Source organism: Pygocentrus nattereri, chromosome 12, assembly GCF_015220715.1.
Source record: "Pygocentrus nattereri isolate fPygNat1 chromosome 12, fPygNat1.pri, whole genome shotgun sequence".
Lineage (NCBI taxonomy): Eukaryota > Metazoa > Chordata > Actinopteri > Characiformes > Serrasalmidae > Pygocentrus > Pygocentrus nattereri.
The window spans coordinates 17872438-17891863 of NC_051222.1; the positions used below are offsets into that span (position 1 = coordinate 17872438).

Below are 19426 nucleotides of genomic sequence, written 5' to 3' on the forward strand. Positions count from 1 at the left end.
ACTATTCTCAGTCCAGCAGTGACACTGAGGTGTTTAAAAACTTCAGCACTGTCTGATCTACTCATACCAGTGCAACACATACTAACACACCACCACCATGTCAGTGTCACTGCAATGCTGAGAATGATCACCCAAATAGTACCTGCTCTGTGGTGGTCCTGAGAGGGTCCTGACCACTGAAGAACACAGTAAAAAGGGGTGAATGTAGATAAAGGAGTTTTCCTAATAAAGTGCTTGGTGAGTGTATGTCCAAGAAAAAACAGGTCAGGTTTTTCAAGTTGGGCTCTGCAAGCAATGGTCATTTTGGTGCTCCATGTACATTACAATAATTCTAGATGATGGAAGTATGGCCGTATTAGCCTTTTCTACTCCACATAATGGCATTTTATAGTGATTTGTTTATCCAAGAAATCACACTTATAGTGATATTGATTTCTGTAGAACAATTAAGCAAGCAAGAGTGACTTTGCTTGAATCATGGCAGCTTAATTCATTCATATTTACTGAAATACAGAACGTCCAGACATCTGACCATAAAACATTATAGTTGAGTCTGTCACAGAGTCTCCCCCACTAAAAGATTCCATCCTTCAAGATTACAATCGTCATTGGTCATTTCCATCTTCACCCTGGCACTGCCCACTAATCATCGCCTGCTTCTGTTTGTTGTTGTGGTCCAATTGTTGAGGACTCATGTAAACTTCTCTAGTTAATGACTCGATTTTCCGATATTTTTGGTGGGAAGTGAGAGCTTGGTTGAAAGCACACACACACATACACACACACACACACTCACTATAGAGGCAGAAGTATTGGAACACACCTCCAAATTATTGGGTTCAGGTGTTTCAGCCACACCCTCTTGTAAAAAGTGGATGAAATTAAGCACAAAGCCTTGCAGTCTCCCTAGACAAACACTGGTAGTATAATGGGCCATACTGATGAGCTCAGAGATTTAAGCATAACTTCTAACTTTGTGGGAACAATTCTGTTCAAGCATGAATGTGCCCTTGTGCACAAAGCCAGGTCCATAAAGGCATGGCTGTGTGAGTTATGGAAGAACTCGACTGGCCCACACAGATCCATGACCCCGCTAACACCTTTGGGATGAACTAGAACAGAGATCGTGAGCCAGGCCTTCTCGTCCAACATCAGTGTCTGACCTCACAAATGCTCTTCTGGATGAATGGGCAACAATTTCCACAGACACACTCCAAAATCTTCCCAGAAGAGTGGAAGCTGTTATAGCTGCAAAGGGGGTCCAACTCCGTATGAATGCCTATGGATTTAGAATGGGATATCATAAAAGCTCCAGTGGGTGTGATGTGTAGGTGTCCCTGTACCCATGTGTCCCATGTGTCCATATAATGTATGTGCCCTAACTGTTTGACTGTTTGGGAACCTCTGTTCTAATTTAATATCTTACTGCCAATTATCACTTCAAAAAATAAAACCTTCATGTCCATTTTCTTTTAATTCAGCTTTGATTCCAAAGCTGGCATGTAGTCTGCCTGTCTGTGGCTTGACCTGTGCTATATGTTCTTGGATTAGCATCCTAACTGCAAAATGTATCCTGCCATCATTTGGCATCAACTTCACTTAACTCCTTGAAACACAATTCTTGTTTTCTCATTTATTTTAATGAGACTTGCTTAAAACAACAAAAACAAATAAAACACAATATTAAAAAAAAAAGAAAAGAAAATACCAAAACAAGCTTCACGGCAAAAGTCGGACCATACAAAAAAAGTCTGTTCGGAGTACAAACTATTCCTTATTACAATACTGACTAATATTGAAGTAATAACATCTTTATATTTGGGCTTACAAAATCATTAACATATTTTAAGTAATATTGCTGAGAGAACATTTGGCACAGGACACAGCCAGGATCAAAGTTAAACCACAGTAAAAGCTCTGAGATTTTTGGAATGTTCTCCCAAAATGGCAACACGGTTAGTACGTCTCACAAAACAAGCTGATATTATAGCCAGTCTGAGCGCCGCTGAGCCAGTGAACAATGTCTGGCAAGCAAGATATTTAATAACAAACTGGAACAACTGCTGCCACCAAAAGGATTCAAAAATATATGTCAGTAACCCAGAATGCAACATTTGCAGGCAAGTATGTACACCACAGTGAAGGCAGAAGATCGAGAGACACCTTTATAGATCATGAAACCAGATGTAATGGGAGAAAAATCATCAAACCTGGCAGCCGTGATGACAGTTAATAATATCACCAGAACGAACGAAGCTTAGCTGAAACCAAGTCATTGGATAGCAAGTTAACTCCGTAATCAGCCGTAAAAGAGATGGACAGTGCGAGCGCTTTCAGCTGCGTCTGAAGGGGTCAACATGCTAACCAGTTAATCCAAACTGAGGGCTTATAACTGGGAGACTAGCTTGTCACTAAAACAGAGCATGAAAGATCCTAAGAACATGTTTACATTTACCTGTCCAAGTGATTCAAGCCAATGATGTGAGTGTTTCTTGGTTCAGTAACAGCTAGCTGGGTGCTAATCTGTCTAATGGTCAAAGACAGAGCCAATAGCAGAGTTCAACGTTCAGTGTGCAGAAAGGTTCAATACAAACACAAAACCTTGGTTTTACTCTGAGAGCCAATGACATTACAGCTGTTTACACTATGCAATACATATCTATTATATCTATATTAATATCTGTTGCTAGAGCTCCTGTCAAAGACCATACAGAGAAAAAAATTCAGATAAATTTCAGTTGGGGAGACTGGGGCACAACCTAACATGGGGGAAAATGCAGGGCAGATTTTTTTAGCTGTAGTTTGATTAAACTGATTCAAGTTGAAATGTGCGTTTGGTCTCCCTCTTGTATTCCCACAGCATACTGACAAATATTTCTCCATAAAGACAGTTTCCATACCTTAAAAGTACCCTTTTCATCATATGTCTTTTTTGATTACTGAACTGTAGCACCACTTTGAAGCTTAAATAACTCACAGTGAGAGCCAGCCAGCCTTAAGTACAGCCGCATGGCAGGGCTGGTTTTAAGTGTCACAGTCAACGCTCCCAAAGTAAACAATGAAACAACTCCATACTACTATTGCTGCTGCTGCTACTCACCACTAACAGTGTCATATAAAATAAAATAAAATACATTTAAATCTTCTAATGCTAATATTTGTTGTTGTACTTTGTGGTCTAAAATAAATGTGTCCGGTTTTGACCGCCTCTTTATACTAAAGACATTTATTTAGAATTAATTATATTTGCATGAATTTGTTAGAATTTTCTACCAACTTTTACAACCAACCCTCCATCTTATAATTAACCAGATCTGTGTGTTAAAATGTGCCCCCTCATGTCTCTTTGGACTTAAATGTTCAGGAAAAGTTTTCGTTTATTGCAGAGATGTACTTTCACAAAGAAAAATATATTAAACTTGCTCAAATATTACAATTATTTAGCCAAAACCAAGATGTGTTAGGTTGTGCCTCAATCTCAACTACAAATCTCACATGAGTTGTCTTGAAAAATGTTGCTGGCTCTCAAGCTTGATTAGTTTAAAACCACTGCTTTAAAACAGGCTTTATGTGCTGTTATTTTAACATAATGCATTTGAATATACAGAACTGTGCAGAAGTCAGAGACCACCCTTCCTTTAATTCATTTCTAGTCTGAACAGCCATTAAGTACAAGCTATTTATTTTTCAGAAGACAGTTCTGAGGAGATAAGATAGAAGATAATTTATGCACATAAGGAGATCAACAAAGTGATTAAGTTATAGGGAAAATGGGTCTCCTAACAATCAAGCAAGACTTGGTAGACGATCAACACTGTCTCCTTCAGATAATCCACAGGTGTTTCTATCCATCCTTCCACTGTGAGAAGGCAACTCAACACAATGAGTCTGAAATGATGTGTAGCTGTAAAGAAGCTAAAAATAAAATAGACAAAAAATCAAAAACTGCTGGTGTTCTTAGAACAGTGGACTGACCACCCAGACCACATCATCACTGAATGTGTTTGGGGTTACTTGGATTGTAAGAAGCAGAAAATGCAACCAACTTCTAAGACTGAACTTTGGAGGTGTAGAAAAATTATGACACTGAAAAATTAGTGACTTGTACCTAATGGTCATTTTGATTGGAGATTAAATAAGTTAAGGGTGGACCCACAGCACAGTGCTGTAGATCAGCTGCTTATGTAACCTTTTGAAACATCTTTATCATCCTGAAATTAAAGGAGTGAGACTGTCCTAAAGCATCTCTAAAAACATTCACATGGTTAACTGTAGCTGCTTCTTAGCCACATGACGGGATGGGAAGCAGTGTTATTTAAACATACTATTCTTATGTCCTGCTTGTTTAAATGCTGCATCTGTAAAATGCTCTCAGGCAAGGCTGTAAGATCAAAGGCACATAGAGGCAGAGAGTCAAAGTCAAGTTAGCTGTAAACCGAATCAGTCTGGGTGAATGTAGTTTTTTTTTTTTAAGTGCTAAAGGCATAAATTCATGGCCTAAATGACTGCAGTCTCTTTGCAACCCTACTGTAGATATTACAGACACACTCTCATACCTTAATCTCATCACTTAAAGGCTGACACTGCATGTCCTGTTTGACATCCTTGTGTACTTACTGAAATGATAGAGGTAAGATGAGATAATATACATTAAGCTTTAAAGTCATCTTGTGTACATGTGATTTAGCAGCTTTTTGGCAATATTCTCATGGTGTATATACAAGGGGAACAGAAACTATAATTACTATTCTTTACTGTAATGGTAAGTTCTACCTCATGTCATATTACTCAGTGCACGAATTGTTAAAAAAAAGTTAAAAAACAATAAAAGCGGACGTACACAGCAGTTAAACAAAAGAATGAATATACTGTATTTCTCAATTTGTCCATGTAAAAGAACCAATAATTTGATCATTTGACAGTTTAACATTAGGTTTGCGTCGGTGTCGGCTACGCTCATTTGAGGTACCTGTTTTTTGTTCTTTGCTCTGCAGCTTTCCATCCACAGCCGAAGTGGATTTGACAGATTTAGAGAACATAACACCACATCAGTGGCCCAGTTCCAATCCAAATTAAGACGAGCCCTTATATACCCCACTCTCTTCTACTCAGATGTCTTATATTCTTGATGCAAGTTGAGAGATTTGGTGTTTTTAAAGTAACAATCTTCAGTCACTGTTACTTATGAAGCTAAACGTCAAACAGTTAAACATCAAACCGAAACAAATTAGCCTTTTGGAGTTAGAATAAGCAAAGAAAGGTGACAGAGGGCTTCATTTTACTGGAATGGATAGGGCCCAAGCACGACGGTCTGACTTTCAGGTGGTTAGTAATTTTTGCTGCCTCGAATTTTCCTCAGTTCCACCTGCTGGGTTATGTCTCTATTGTTTTTGCATTTGAACACAGCCACAAACTCTGCTGTACACAGGCATAAACCAGTGGCTTTTTTGTATAAACTGTGCTGGTCAATCCCAGGTGTCTCTGAGATACCTTTTGGGTCCACAACAGTACTCCTCAGACCAGCGTCTCAGGCAATGTGTCCGCATTGTCTGAAGACAGGAGCTGCCAGATTTGCCACCTATCTCTTTGCCAGTCCTGCCACTCTGGGCTCAGGGGAGTCAGAGCGCCCCCTGGGGACGAGGACGAGTTCTGAGTGGCTTTCCCGCTCTGTTGGGGGCAGTGCTGAGCGGAGGCCACCGGTGCATGAGACTTTGGGGAAATGGACGAAACTGTTAAAGGGGCTGACCTCAAGTGTCCATAAGGGGGTGGAGGGGGGCGCGCGTCATTCCTATTGGCTGGTTTAGGGAAAATGGTGGGACTAGGAGTGCTGTGGCTGCTCCCAACTGGGAGGTCCTCCGAGCTGCTGGATGCCGACTGGCCATCGGGGTTGAGATTCAGACGGAGATGTTGCTGGCTGGACTGAGGGCTGCTGCACACGCGATTCACTGCAGCGTGCTGCCGACTGTCTGTCCCACCCAAAGAGGGCTGTGTCCGCACGAGCTGCTTGGGGTCGCTTTGGTGACTGTCAATCCCCTCTTGTAAGCTGCGGGAGCTACCCTCGGACATGTTGCCACAGGAACCTGTAACAACAAACCAACATCCACTTCTATTCTTGGCTCATATTGATCATAAGGTGCTGGATGATCTTAGGGTGGAACACAAGGACACAGTGCTAGCCATGATTAACTGGACAGTGACAGAATTGTGGTTTTTGCTGTAACATCTTGAATGTGAATTATGAAGTGCAGAATATGAACTTTTAAGAGCACTGACAACTATATTGGGTAAACCAAATATGAATCAGATACATAGCCCCCAACAATGCAGGAGGCCATGAACTGCAAATTGGCATAACTGGCCAAATTAACTGTATGTAGTTGGGTAAAGAAGCCATAAGCAATTAGACCCATGTTTCAACATGAATATAATATATAAATATCACTGCTGTCGGAAGAAAACTTCTCCAAAATGGAGAAAGAAAAAAACAACAAAAAAACACACTTTATTTTCAATGTAAGACAATGGAGCCGGATTTCTTTACAAGTCCTTCTAGGTCATGTCTTTTGGTCCATAAATCAAGAAATCTACACACAATGTAAAAGGGGGCAGGCTTTTACAAATGATACAAAAAAACAGAAAAATACAGATACAATGTTTTGTTCCGACAGCAGCAACGTAGTATAAATATATTTAGTATGTTGTAAAGAACATCAGGCCTCGTTTCAGTACAACATCACTGAGGTTGCATCAGAAATAAACACTAGGAAAATGCATAGTTATAAAATAATAATAATAATAATGATAATAAAAATGGAGCATGTCCATGATAGTAAGCCTGCTAGCTAAGTTTGATTTATTTCCCCGACTGCAGCAACTGCAGCACAATACACCACTTGCAGTAATACACATTAAGTTCTATGTACTTAAAAGGTTCTGTGCATGCTCTGCGACTGTAGGTTGTAGGTATGAGTTAGCCAGTCAAAATGCATTTTCCCCAAAGCTCAACTGATAGAGCAAAAATCTAAACTGAAAACCCATGAAACCAGGTGTGAAGAACATTCCTTTGTATTGCTGTTAAAATATTCACAGCTGCTTTAGTAGAATATTTTTGGGCTGCTGTCCTACTTGCATGATCTAGCTTCATCTCAGTGCAGGTAAGTGATTATATTCCACTGGCAGCAACCCATGCCTCTGCCACCATGTTTCACAGATGAGGTGATATGTTGAGGATAATAACCAGTCTCTTTTGTTCCTTCTGTTTCCTCATTCCATCACTGTGCTGCAGGTTAATCTTTGTCTCACCTGCCCATCCTTACTCTACAGGCTTGTTATCTACTTTTTATTAAATTATAACCTCACCTTTCTGTTCTTGTGGCTTATTAATGATTTGCACCTTGGTAAACACTCTGAGATAAAGCCAGCACATTCCTCACTCATCTTAAGCACATCCTGTTGTCTTTGTGTGATCTATTCAGCAATTTTCTGTTAAAAGTATTCTTCTTCTGAAGTCTGTTAACCTCACTTCTGCATTCCTGCTTTACTGCCACTGACAGCTCTTTGGTCCCAGTCTCAACAACAGTCAGTTAATATGCAGTAGAGTAAATTTTCCACTGTGTCTGCTTGGGGTTTCCACAAAGTGAAACATGATAGATGAATTCCAGAGCAAGGTTACGCATGTGGACCTTGCTTGGGACTGAACTCATCTACTCAAGCATCTTTAATTCCTCCAGTAGGGAGCGTTATAAGCATTCAAGTCATTTTTATCCTTTAAAGAGAAGAACCAGGAGCTCACAAATGTGGAACATATAATCGGTAATTATAATTTTATAAACATGAAAACACTGATATATTAGATACATATTAGAATCATTGTTTGCATATCACCCTGTCCAAGTGTCCAAAAAGGATCTAATTCCAACACAGAATCTGCTCTTTTTAGTTACTGTGTTGTATTGAAGCATGGCTGAAAAAAGCTGAAGCACAGAGCAAAACAAATATTATCTTTGCTCATGAATGGCACTGTAGCTAACACTACAAGAAAGTTACTCATGAAAGAATGTCTAATTCAGATAAGGCTCAGATTATGTTGTTGCTTGTGCAGTACCTGTACAAGTTTGTTCTTTCAGCCCTGGCTTCAGCGTTGAGTGCCATGCACCCCAGATGTTGGCATGCTCGTCTGAAATATCTGGAAGAATAAAATATTCATTTATATCTATCCTGAGCAGACAGCTTCTTATAAATCAAGTGACTCAAGACTGCGTGGTCTCACCCTTTGTTGGGGACCAGGGGCTTGAGACGGTGTCCCTGGTGCGGCCTGTGACTTGGCCTACCAGGGTGTACTGTTCCGGGACGCGGAAGAGTCGCTCAGTGCTAAGGGCTCCTCCAGCACCGCTACCACTGGTGCTGACTCCATCGCCTCCCCTTCTCTCAGACATCACAGGGGAGTTATTGTCATAGGGAGACAACTCACCACTTGACACCTTGTTGGAATCACTGGATGATCTCCGTTCACTCAGAGAGAAAGTGGTCTCTGAATTCAACAAATCTGGGCTCCTGAAGAAGAAAGAATAAGGAGGGGAGGAGTTAATACACATGAGATACTCATAACTGAAGACCTACAGCAATTGTATCTGACAGGGATCCATATGTCTGACTAGACATCCTAAACATTGAGTTACATATCAGATTCTAAGCAGTTACTGGATAATGAACAAGTAATCTTACAGGATATTTTCACAGATTTTCCCCAAAATTTATGCATAATAAAATCAAGATTGGTGACCCTTTTTAATGCCTCTAAAAGCAACCTTGTTAAAATAATTACAAGTACATTGCCTGAGACATTGTTTTACAGTAGTTTTGGGATAAGGTTTTAGCCTAAAACCTTGATTTGTGTGACAAAATGTTACTAAAGGAAAGTATTTTGACATGTTTTACACTGATCACTATTTTACCTTTACATATTTTACTATTCCAAATTAATAAAGACAAGTGAAGACTGAATGACAGTTTTGGATAACAACTAAATTGGCTATATTTGCACTGTAGACATTGTAATCTCCTGATCTAGTGAAATGTACCATTTCACACAAAAACTCAGGATTACTTTATTTACAGCTAAATGAATGAACTTTGCAGAAATTTTGAAAAAGCTTTATATATTATTTCTGTCACACTGTTCATTAATGGCCACCAGAGGGCGATACACATCCACATGTTTGCGGTTACCGCTCGGACTAGGTGTAATGCAACTCATCCAGTCTACTGTAACATATGGCCAAAGGGGCCATTTTTACAGTTGCGTTACAGCTACTTTGAGTATGTACATATTCTGGTTATATATGTATCTGTATTTTTAGGTGTTTTTAGGATTGTGCACTCACTGTGATGCCTTCCGTCGTAATAGGTAGTCTACCACATCAGGATCGGTCTCCAGCAAGCTCATTAGCACCTCATTTTGCAGATCAGGAGACACCTGCAAATGCAAATATCACTATAATGAAATCAAGTACTCTAAGATCATGCACTTTTAGAAGCATGCAGCTGCATATGCAATGACTCATTCTCTAAGCATCTCTTTCTGACAGCAACACAATAAAATATCGTTTTATTTAGACATACAGTGCTGGTCAAAAGTCAGAGACCAAACTTTGATTTAAATTCCAGTCAAAATGGCCATTACGCACAAGTTATTTGTTTTTCAGAAAGAAAGCAGAGAACAAACATTCAACAGAAAATTACACAGAAGCCTGAAAAACTAAACATATCACATAAATGTTCTTTTCTTAGTATAAGCTTCTTAACAGCTACACATCCTTTCAGCCTCATAGTGTTGAGTTGTCTCACAGTGGAAGGATGGATAGAAACCTGTGGATTTTTTTCAGATCTGAATCAAGAGTGGAGCTTGATTTTCTCCTCTCTCTCTCTCAAAGATGAAAGCCCTTAAGTTCTGTTTATTTGAAGGTGACAGTTGTACGAGGTATTGCATGGTCATCAGGAGAGCCATTTTCTCTGTAGCTTTTAATCATTTTTAACTACAGTTTTTTCAAAACTCCTGTTACTCCCTTATGTTCCTCTGATGTTCCTCTTTCTTATGTAAATGAACGCACTTGAGAAAGAAATTTGTAGGGCAACTAAGGTGTGGCTGGTCCCTTTGAAGCAGAACATAATGTCAATGACTCCTTTGGGAACAGATGTGTTGGGAGAACACTAACTTGTTGCTTTTAAGACTGGAAGAATGTAAAAAATGAATACTTGGCCGTTTTGACAGGAAATTAAATCAACAAAAGGGTGGTCTCTGACTGTTGCACAGTACTATATACAAATATGTATAATACATATGCTACGTTCTGCAATGTATTCTCTAGACTCCCACAAAGGTGCTAACTGACTCTAAAAGAGAGTGCAGAGAGTGAAAAGAAAGGGCACAAGATTTAACCCCTAAAGCCCGCTGGCACTGGCTAAAACCTCTCTCTTCACATGAAGTTACTGCTGGGCCTCTCTGTTAAGCCACTCCGTTCAGGCTTAAATCAGACCAGCTCTGCCACACACAGCACTGTTTGACTACTACAAGACACGTCTGTTGTCTGATAGAGCCTTTAACTGGAGCAGTCTCGTCGACTTGGATTTCAAAAGGCTGATGAAGAGATAGCCGGGATGAGTGAGACAGAGACTAGCAAACACTCAATTCTACCAATCAGGGTTTCCACAGGCATCTTTTGTAGCCATGCATATTAGATGATAGGGGTTTAACAATGCGTTGTGACATTGATGTTGCAATGCCAAACTGTGACAGTGTGCATCACCAACTCGCTTTAGCAATCCTTCCACCTCCCATCTCTAGCGTTGTTTCTAAGTTGTGTAACATGACGATAGTATTTTTTTTCATTCATTTTGTTGAAAATACTGTAATATACTGAATCGTGAACCTAGTACCATGAACTACACTCTTATTAAATGAAGATTAGAATGAAAGTCTATCAGCAAGATTAACCCCTAAAAGTCAGTTAACATAGATAAAGTTTAGTGTAAATTGATAGTAATTTTTTCTCACTCATAGCTCATGCAGAGAAATTCTGTCACTTGAGTTCATAAGCACAACAGTCAATATGTTATTATGATATGAATTTGATTAAGTTGTGTGAACAGTTTTGTTTAGGAAGAAACAAACTTCATAATTTTTAAAGAACGATAACAACTCTAGACATCTTGGCGTTAATCCTGATCTTTTTAAGCTTTTCCTGGAGATTAAAGTCTACATCAAACCCAATTACTCTTTGAGAACGAAGCATCTTTCCCACTACCACCAGTTATGAACTGCTGCTATAAGCTTTACTTCTCACCATGAAGAGATCCTCAAATGTGGCGATCATCCGCTGCACCACGGCGATGACAGCGGTGGATTCCTCAGCCCGAGCGGAGCTTTGAACGCTGAACTCTTTATCTGAGCTCTTCTGTTTGTGCAGCAAGTTTGGCCCGAAAATGGTGGCTAAGTTTATGGAAGTCATCTTGTTGCCTGTTACCTGTGGACAGATATCATATAAAATTCAGAACTGGAACTCAGCACATAAATAGAAACTGTGGACGATGTGTTGATTTAGTTTCTTAGTTAATTTGCATATGACTGTGAATGCTACTAATCTCTACCCATTTACAGCTATAAGTATCTCCTTTGCTTTACTCCTAATAACCTCCCTAACCAGCACTGCTGGCTAAGCTTTACTTCCTCAGACCAAGTATCCATCACCTCCCTGGCCCGTCGCAGCGGGAACGCAAGTGTGATAAAAGTACTGATCAGTGTTCCCCTCCTGAGCGTGAAATGAGGCCAGCTTCCTGTGGCCGATGGCAGATAGGGGCAGAGAGGCATGTGGGAAAGTATAGCAGGCCAAGCCCAGCACGCTGCTCTGGGAGTGAAAGGAGCGAGAGTGAGAGGACAGACCCAGCCTACAAGACCATGAGTCTAGATTAGGTCCAAATCTCTTCACAGGTTAGCTTTAAGCTACAGCTGCACAATTTTCTGATAATAATGGTACATACAGCAAATTCATCATACATTCTATTCAGATAACAGAATGATTCCATATTTTTTCCTGTGAAGTGTTTCAAAGCAAAACATGTCAAAGAGGGTCTCTGAGGTAGCTGAGCACGTTGTCTTAGACAGGTGGGTGTGGTGGGAGGGGTGGGTGAAACATTATACTATTGGTTAATATTAGTTTAATAGATGCCCTGCAGGCCCAAAATACAAGAAGAAAACTGTTTTTAAATAAAAAAAAACAAGTAAATATTTCCTTTAAAGGGGAATTCCGCTGTGTTCACAATGGGGACAGAATTGTTCACAGTGGTGGTGACAGGAGCCAGACATCTGAACTGTTCAACGCTTCTAAAACCTCCTACACAAATGGTTATATATACACTGCCTAACATCTGCGACATTGTTTTATGATAGATTTGAGAAAAAGTTTTGCCCTGAAACTTATTTTCAAATGTTATGCAAGGGCAAAACAGCACCAAACCTTTTTTTTAGATTTAACACTACCATCAACAGTACATATAAAAATTTAGAGGCTGTGTAGGTTCACTGAAAATCAAGCCTTCAGGAACATTTGAATGTGAGAATCAAGAGCATGATTTTCATCTTGTAGTTTATATTTAAATTCATAGAGTAAGTTTAAATCTGACAAATCCTGGTCCTATTGGTTTCAGACTGATTTAACGCCACTGATTTAACGAATGACTCTGAAAATGCATGGGTTCAGTTCATCGCCATGGCACAAACGTGTTTTAACAACAGCTGGATAAACTGTGGATAAAACAGAAGGTGCTTAATGATTCTGTGCTTAATGATTCTAATGCCTGAACTGATTTATGATGGTTCATGATCAGTACTTGAAAGTGGAAGATTCTAAGCTAGACCAGTTTTGCTCAGAGGAGTAGATTAAATTTAGATGCCTATAGACTGAAATCAAGCACAAAGCTGTATATGGGCAGCCTGAGCCAATCAGTCACCAGTATTGGCCAGTTTTGTCTACCACATGCACTCTGCAGTTAAAGTGGTCTCCATTACACACAGCAAGTATCAATTTCAAACTGGCTACATTACTATGCAGTGAGATCACACTCCAAAAAAAAAACCTAATTAGCCATGCTTTTTAATACTACATCCTTTTTACAAATGTAGGGCAGTGCAAGCTATACTAATCCTTGATAGCCTATGAAGTGCGAAACAACCCAAATCTAGATGCTAATGCTGGATCAACAGATCTTGCTAAGCTACTTATTAGTGCTTAGCAACTGACCTCAAAATAGTAAAGTATTGGGACCATTCAAGCATTACTGAGATCCTTACACATGAATAGACTACAAAATTAATACAACATTAATACAAATGCATGGCACTGGGTTTTTTCTTGTAAAGCCACCATTGATATGTTGTTCCCCCGCTTGCTCTAAAAACTACAGCTCCTTAGGGGACTTAATTATACAGGTATAAGAAGAGGAACTTTTACTGATTAGATCTGTATCCTACCTCTTGTCCATCTTTGTCATATCCATCGTGGGCATGCTGAGCCACTGTGTGCAGAAACTCTAGCAGCCGATGAAGGGTGTCACTGTTACAGGGCGGCAACAGGTACACTAGCAGCTGTGTGGCTATCTGCTGGTCTTCAGGCTCCATCACTGTGAATAACAACACAGTTGTTAGCAATATAGAAGTAGTACTGCTAGACATTTTGGTCTAACTACTGTTGCAGTGATAATGATACTGTATAATGATATCAGTATCTGCACCAATACTAGCGCTTAATACTGTATCTTTTTGGTAAAAGAGAACAATGATTACATAAAATTGTTCAGGATCAGAAGATGGAGCTTAACTGAAAAAAAAACCACCACCTTTGTGGTGTGGAATAACAAGCAGCAGTAAAAATGCTCATTGGAAAATCTGTAATGCCAGTATTTTAAGAGTAGGCATTAGAAGTGGGTGACATACCAGTTCAGATTCTTCTTCCTAAGGAATTAGCCATACACACTGACATAAGCACTGATAATGCAGAGTGCAAACTGTGTAGTCAGGGATTTTTCAGTAATTCCTCATCTACTGCTGTGTAGTCAGTTGCAGTCTGAGTTAGTTTGGGTTCTTAACAAGGGAGTAAACATTACAGAGGTATATGAGAGGAAAAGCAAGTCCTTTGGATCTGAAAAAACACTGAGCACTATTTTTGCCAGGCCCAGAGAAGCAGCTGTACCACAGGTTTATCTATACCTTGTTCAGTCTTATTTTTAATATATTTAACAATTTAAAATTATGCCCAGGGATATTCATTCTAGCTTAGTATTTCATGTTTATGACTTTTTTTAGCTAAATTTTAGCTGTAATTGTGCAAAAGTTAAGATGTATAGGCACCTATCAAGCAGTTATGTTTAAGTTACTATTATTATTGGTACTCAGTACCTGCACATAATTGAGGATTAGGTATCATATCGTAAGGGAAAAAGTGGTATCGGTGCTTCCATAGTTCTTACTAAGTCGCAAGCCTCACTCAGCCAGACACCTTCTATCAGAGCATAATTGACAGATTTTTATTCAACTCTCAACTCTGAGAGAATCAAATCTGCTTCCACAACATTACAAGAAAGGCTTTGCATCTCAATACAGGTCAGGAGCTGAAATCACAAAAGCTTTTTAAAGAAAAATACACACTGCTGTTTTATCTTGGCAAGTGAAATCATCTTAGTTGATGCATCTAATATTTCTCATCTTGTAAGAATATTATAAGGTTGTGTACCTCATTTTAAGGTAGTTAAGGTAGATAATTGCACTTTTCAAGCATTGTTTCTTTTATTATTTCGGATGAACACTGATACAAATGTTCTCAAAACTGACTCCTCAGATATAGTTTTAGATGGTCTTAATTATTTTATTAAGCAAGCTCTTGGGTTATTTGTCATGCAGCCTTGAGTGGATAGCATGATTACAGTAGACAGCATGAGATACATTCAGAATAGGCCTTTAGTATTTGTGCTAAAGCTTGTAAGACAACATTAACTACAGAACTAGAGAACATAAATACATCTTTGTTAGTCAGCAAGCTAGCCTGCCAGCTTCAGCAGCGGCCGAGTGAACGCAATGTGGCTAGAGCTTAGTTCTTCGCTCCTTTAGTCTAAGACAAATATGAGGCTATCATTAGATTGTTTTTTAAGGCATTTTCAGCAGTCTGGCCTCATTTCTATTCTGCAGTTCTCTCTTTACTAAGAGGCTAAGAAAAGACTCAAGCTGGCTATGTTTTCTGAATGTTGTGATAAGGTTTTACTCACACATGGTGTTGATGAAGGCAGTGTAGAGCTCCTTAGTGAGCAGTGGGTCAGGCATGTCCCTCAGGAATTCCTTCAGCAATGCAGCCACGTCATGGACACTGTGCTCCTCATCCAGCTGCACGTCCACACCCCGATCAAACTCCTCCCGCAGCTGTGGGGAAAAGATGTGCATATTAATGTAATTACGCTCAGATGGAAACGTCTAAACACTGAGACTGAATCCAGGCATGTAGCGTCCACATGGGCAAGTACATGAATAAAAACACATCAATACAGTCACAGAGGAAGTCATGCATGTTTAGAAGATTAAACATATGCACAGGCACAATAATGACTTTCTCTGCATGTGTTTTTACTCATCTGTGTTTTTTTAAGAAAACCTTTAAGACCAGTGTCTCCTGACCAAGCCTCTCCAGCAAGCACATTTCTGTAAAAATTTCCTTGAATCCTCATAACCAAGTAACCAGCAAATGTCTCATGCTGTCATGAGTTGTCATGACAGATTTTATTCAATAATATAAGTGTCATGATAGTTTATGTCACACACCAGTTTTTGTGCCACCAGATGTCAAGACATCAAACACTGTGACATCTGTCAAAAGATTATTGGTAATGGTCAGAGGTTTGGAGTCACATGACTCGGACTCGAGCCTGACTTGAGCCACAAATTTGATGGCTTGAGACTCAACAAAATCACTCAACTTTGACTGGAGCCTCATGACTTGGAAAGACTTGAGACCCAAAGTGAAAGAAACATTAAGAAAAGTCTGACTGCAGACAGGACTGCACACAGCCGTTTACTTTCCATGTAAAAGGATTTGTTTCCTGTTGTGAATCTGATGTACAACAGCATCATCAGTGTCTATTCACACCATTTGTTAGAAACAAGTAAAGGGTCAATAACATCAATAAGCCCTCGTTCAGCGCTTCAACTCTTAAACGTACCAGGCGAACTGACCATTTCCCGAAGTGCAACATTTACACAAAATTTAACTTTGAATATGAAACTGGTGAATAAAAAGTCAAAATTGCCATTCCACCTTAAATGATGCGGCAATTAGGAGCAGAACATAACTGCTGCACCATTTAAGGTGGAACGGAAAGTTCAAATAATAAGCTGGCTAATAAAAAGTTAACTTCAGCTTAATACATAGCTTAATACATTTTCCATCATTTTGCTGTCTTTTCTGTAAACTTTGTTCAGCTTGGCCATTTTGGTTTCTGTAGTCATCTAAATTCAGTTCAAACTGTTTTTAGTTTACAGAGTTTGTTTAAGTGCTGAGCTAGTTTTTATTTTAATCCTGTGTCCAATGTTCCCAAAAATCATCAAAAGTTATCTCTAAACATATATTTTTTAATAAGATTAACAGTACTTACATTTTTTTTGTGTAGTTGCACCACTCATTTATACCATTAAGTCAATGATCTGTGTACCATGGATTTTGTATTTTACTTAAATGGAAAAAAATATTAAAAATGAATGTACAGCCACACATTACTAACATGATGTCATTAAAAGACTGTAAACGTTACCATCATTTTTGGTGCTCAGTTTTAAAATGTCCTTAAATTAGGTGAAGAACGCATATTTTAGGACTTGTGACTCGACTTGAGACTTGCCTTTACTAACTTAAAACTTGAACTGAGACTTGACTGTCTTGACTTGGATCTCGAATGTCAAGGCTTCAGACTTGTTACTTGCAGCTCAGCGACTTGTTCCCACCTCTGTTAATGGTAACATAACACTGTTATAATTACAGTTACTTGTCATAATGTGTCATGACGGCTCATCACAGCACATGGTGTTTACCATGACATACGTGGCATGGTTAGGCCAATGTTATGTAGCAGTGTTCAAGTAACGGTTCCCCACATTTCAAAAAGATTTCTAGATGTGTCCAGAATGATGAATGTAGCTGCAGACTGGGAAAGTTGTAAACAGCGTTATAGAAGTTATAATAAACCATATTAAAAAATTATCAAGGTAAGACAAAAATGTAAATAGATGTTGCTATATGAATGCTTTATATATTCTATATATTAATATTATATAATAATATAATAATATAATGTGATATATATATATATATATATATATATATATATATGTATATATATATACATATAAAATTAAAATTATTCTAATAAAATTAGAATATATATATAATATATTCTAGATCGCGTGTCAAACTCAAGGCCCGCGGGCCAAATGTGGCCCGCTGTGTCATTTGATGTGGCCCGCAAGAGCTTAAAAGATCTGGATCTGACTGACTGCAATCTAGTAGTTTAATGCCGTCGCTTCATGGGTAACATACTCGGCATGAATTGTGGGAAATGGAGTTTATGGTCAATGCACACTTTTAGACTTAATTATTAATTATTCCGCCACTAATTCTAAAGCGTGCATTGACCTTAAACTACATCTAAGTCTTTTTCAGAGGGTGGATTTTTGAAGCAGTGTATGCTGAAGGTCTGTGAGCAGGTAAATAAATAAACGCTGTTTATTACATATACTACTTTATATGTGTAGCAGTGTATTTAGTGTTTACACAGGTTGTTTTTTGCAGACAAATGTTTACTATAATCAAACCATCTCTCATTAAGTGTATGTATGACCTCTGTAAGGATGTGTGCAGCCATTTGTTCTTTGTAAAATGCCACATCTGTTACTCCTGTTCTTAGCAGCTCACAGCTGTTGGTTGTATTGTTATTCTGCCCCTTTCAACTGTGACAAAGTTTTGAGTTAGTTAATGTCATAACTTGTGTTTGATGATATTTTTCTTTATTCACTTGGATAGTTTGATCGTTGATTGGTGGAGTAATTAGTTTCTTAATCTGACAAATTAACAGGATTTGTTATGTTAACAGAGCAACAAGCAAACATTTTTACATCTATGCAAATATTTCTAAGTTGAATAAGTAATAAATTCAGAGTTATTTAACATTAAGGAGCACTTACATTTCTTCTACATTACATTTGGTTACATTTAGTTACATTTATACTGTCTTACAGTTACATCTGTAAGACATCAGTTACTTTGAGCAACCATTATGCTGATGTGGCCCTGTCAAATGAGTTTGACACCCCTGTTCTAGATGGTTGCTAGTTTGTTGGTAGGGCATTGCTACGTGGTTATCGTATTTTAGATGGAGGGCAAAATAAAGGTTGGAAAACGAGTACAAGGAGTGGTTTGAATTTTTTGGGTTGAATGTACTGCATGGCTACTTGCTGAAATGTGTGGAATTCCCCTTTAAGAGTTGAGAGAGTGACTAGAGGGTAGACTTCATGCTTTGATAATCTAAGAATGTGCATGGCTTGGCTAATTCCTGTGGAGTCACGGACAGTGGACACCTTGGTCAAGCTGAGGAAGTAGAACGAGCACCATGGTTTACTGTTTGTACAAGTGATAAGAACATTCTACACACAGATTACAAAGGCCTTGATCTTTTCATAGCAAAGCAGTCAAATTGTTTTTTTTTCCTCTTTGAATATCTTTGTGAGAAATGGAAATTGACTATAAAGTAATAAAACGTGTTATGTAAATTAACATAACACTCACAGCGTGTGCTGTGACGCATGTATGTATCATATTTTGCTTTTTTAATAACTTTCCAAAAAAACACATGCTGCGTGACCTTTTGTCAAGGCGTCTCTCCCACCACTAGAATTCATCCAACAGGTTCTACTCTCACCACTACTGCTTCCTTTGCAATCTGACTCTAATCACACTGGGGCTGTTTGATACTTGTTTACTTATTGTGGAATAAAGCTGCTGTTTGCTCTAAGCTGGTGTTTTTCCAGAGTACTGAATGTGCGTCAAGCTGAAGCGGACTGTAATTTTCCAAGGGAAAGGGACACATTTGCTTTGGCTAATGTGAACTTCTGAAATGTGACCCTTCATTGGGAAAGCAACTTGTTGACAAAAACTGTTTTTCAGAAAAAAAAGTACCATTCATTGAAGAGACAAGCTGGCAGCGCTGTGAATGAAAGATAAAATCAGCCATTGTTTTGTTGTAAAATTGCAAAATGAGTGGCGAGAGGAAAGCCGTCATAGGGTTATGTTTTCTTAGCAAAAAAAAAAAAAGGCATGGCACTCTCACCAGCTTCACTCAC

At 38.8% G+C, this 19426-nt stretch overlaps 1 protein-coding gene and 1 long non-coding RNA gene across 5 annotated transcripts in view; one reads left to right on the forward strand and one right to left on the reverse strand.

Annotated features, from left to right (window-relative positions):
* LOC108434744 overlaps window positions 1–19426 on the forward strand; it is a 263953-nt gene that overhangs the window by 201509 nt on the left and 43018 nt on the right. The window lies entirely within an intron of this gene.
* Window positions 4394–19426, reverse strand: part of LOC108434741 (rho GTPase-activating protein 6) — a 136797-nt gene continuing 121764 nt past the window's right edge. For all 4 annotated transcript variants that reach the window (XM_037543117.1, XM_017710093.2, XM_017710094.2 and 1 more), the window contains 7 exons: window positions 15313–15463; window positions 13526–13674; window positions 11343–11522; window positions 9384–9475; window positions 8270–8553; window positions 8105–8185; window positions 4394–6080 (listed from right to left, as the gene is read on the reverse strand). In XM_037543117.1, the coding sequence (XP_037399014.1) occupies window positions 5515–6080; window positions 8105–8185; window positions 8270–8553; window positions 9384–9475; window positions 11343–11522; window positions 13526–13674; window positions 15313–15463 (1503 nt within the window). In that variant the 3' untranslated portion in view covers window positions 4394–5514. The remainder of the gene's footprint in view (window positions 6081–8104; window positions 8186–8269; window positions 8554–9383; window positions 9476–11342; window positions 11523–13525; window positions 13675–15312; window positions 15464–19426) is intronic.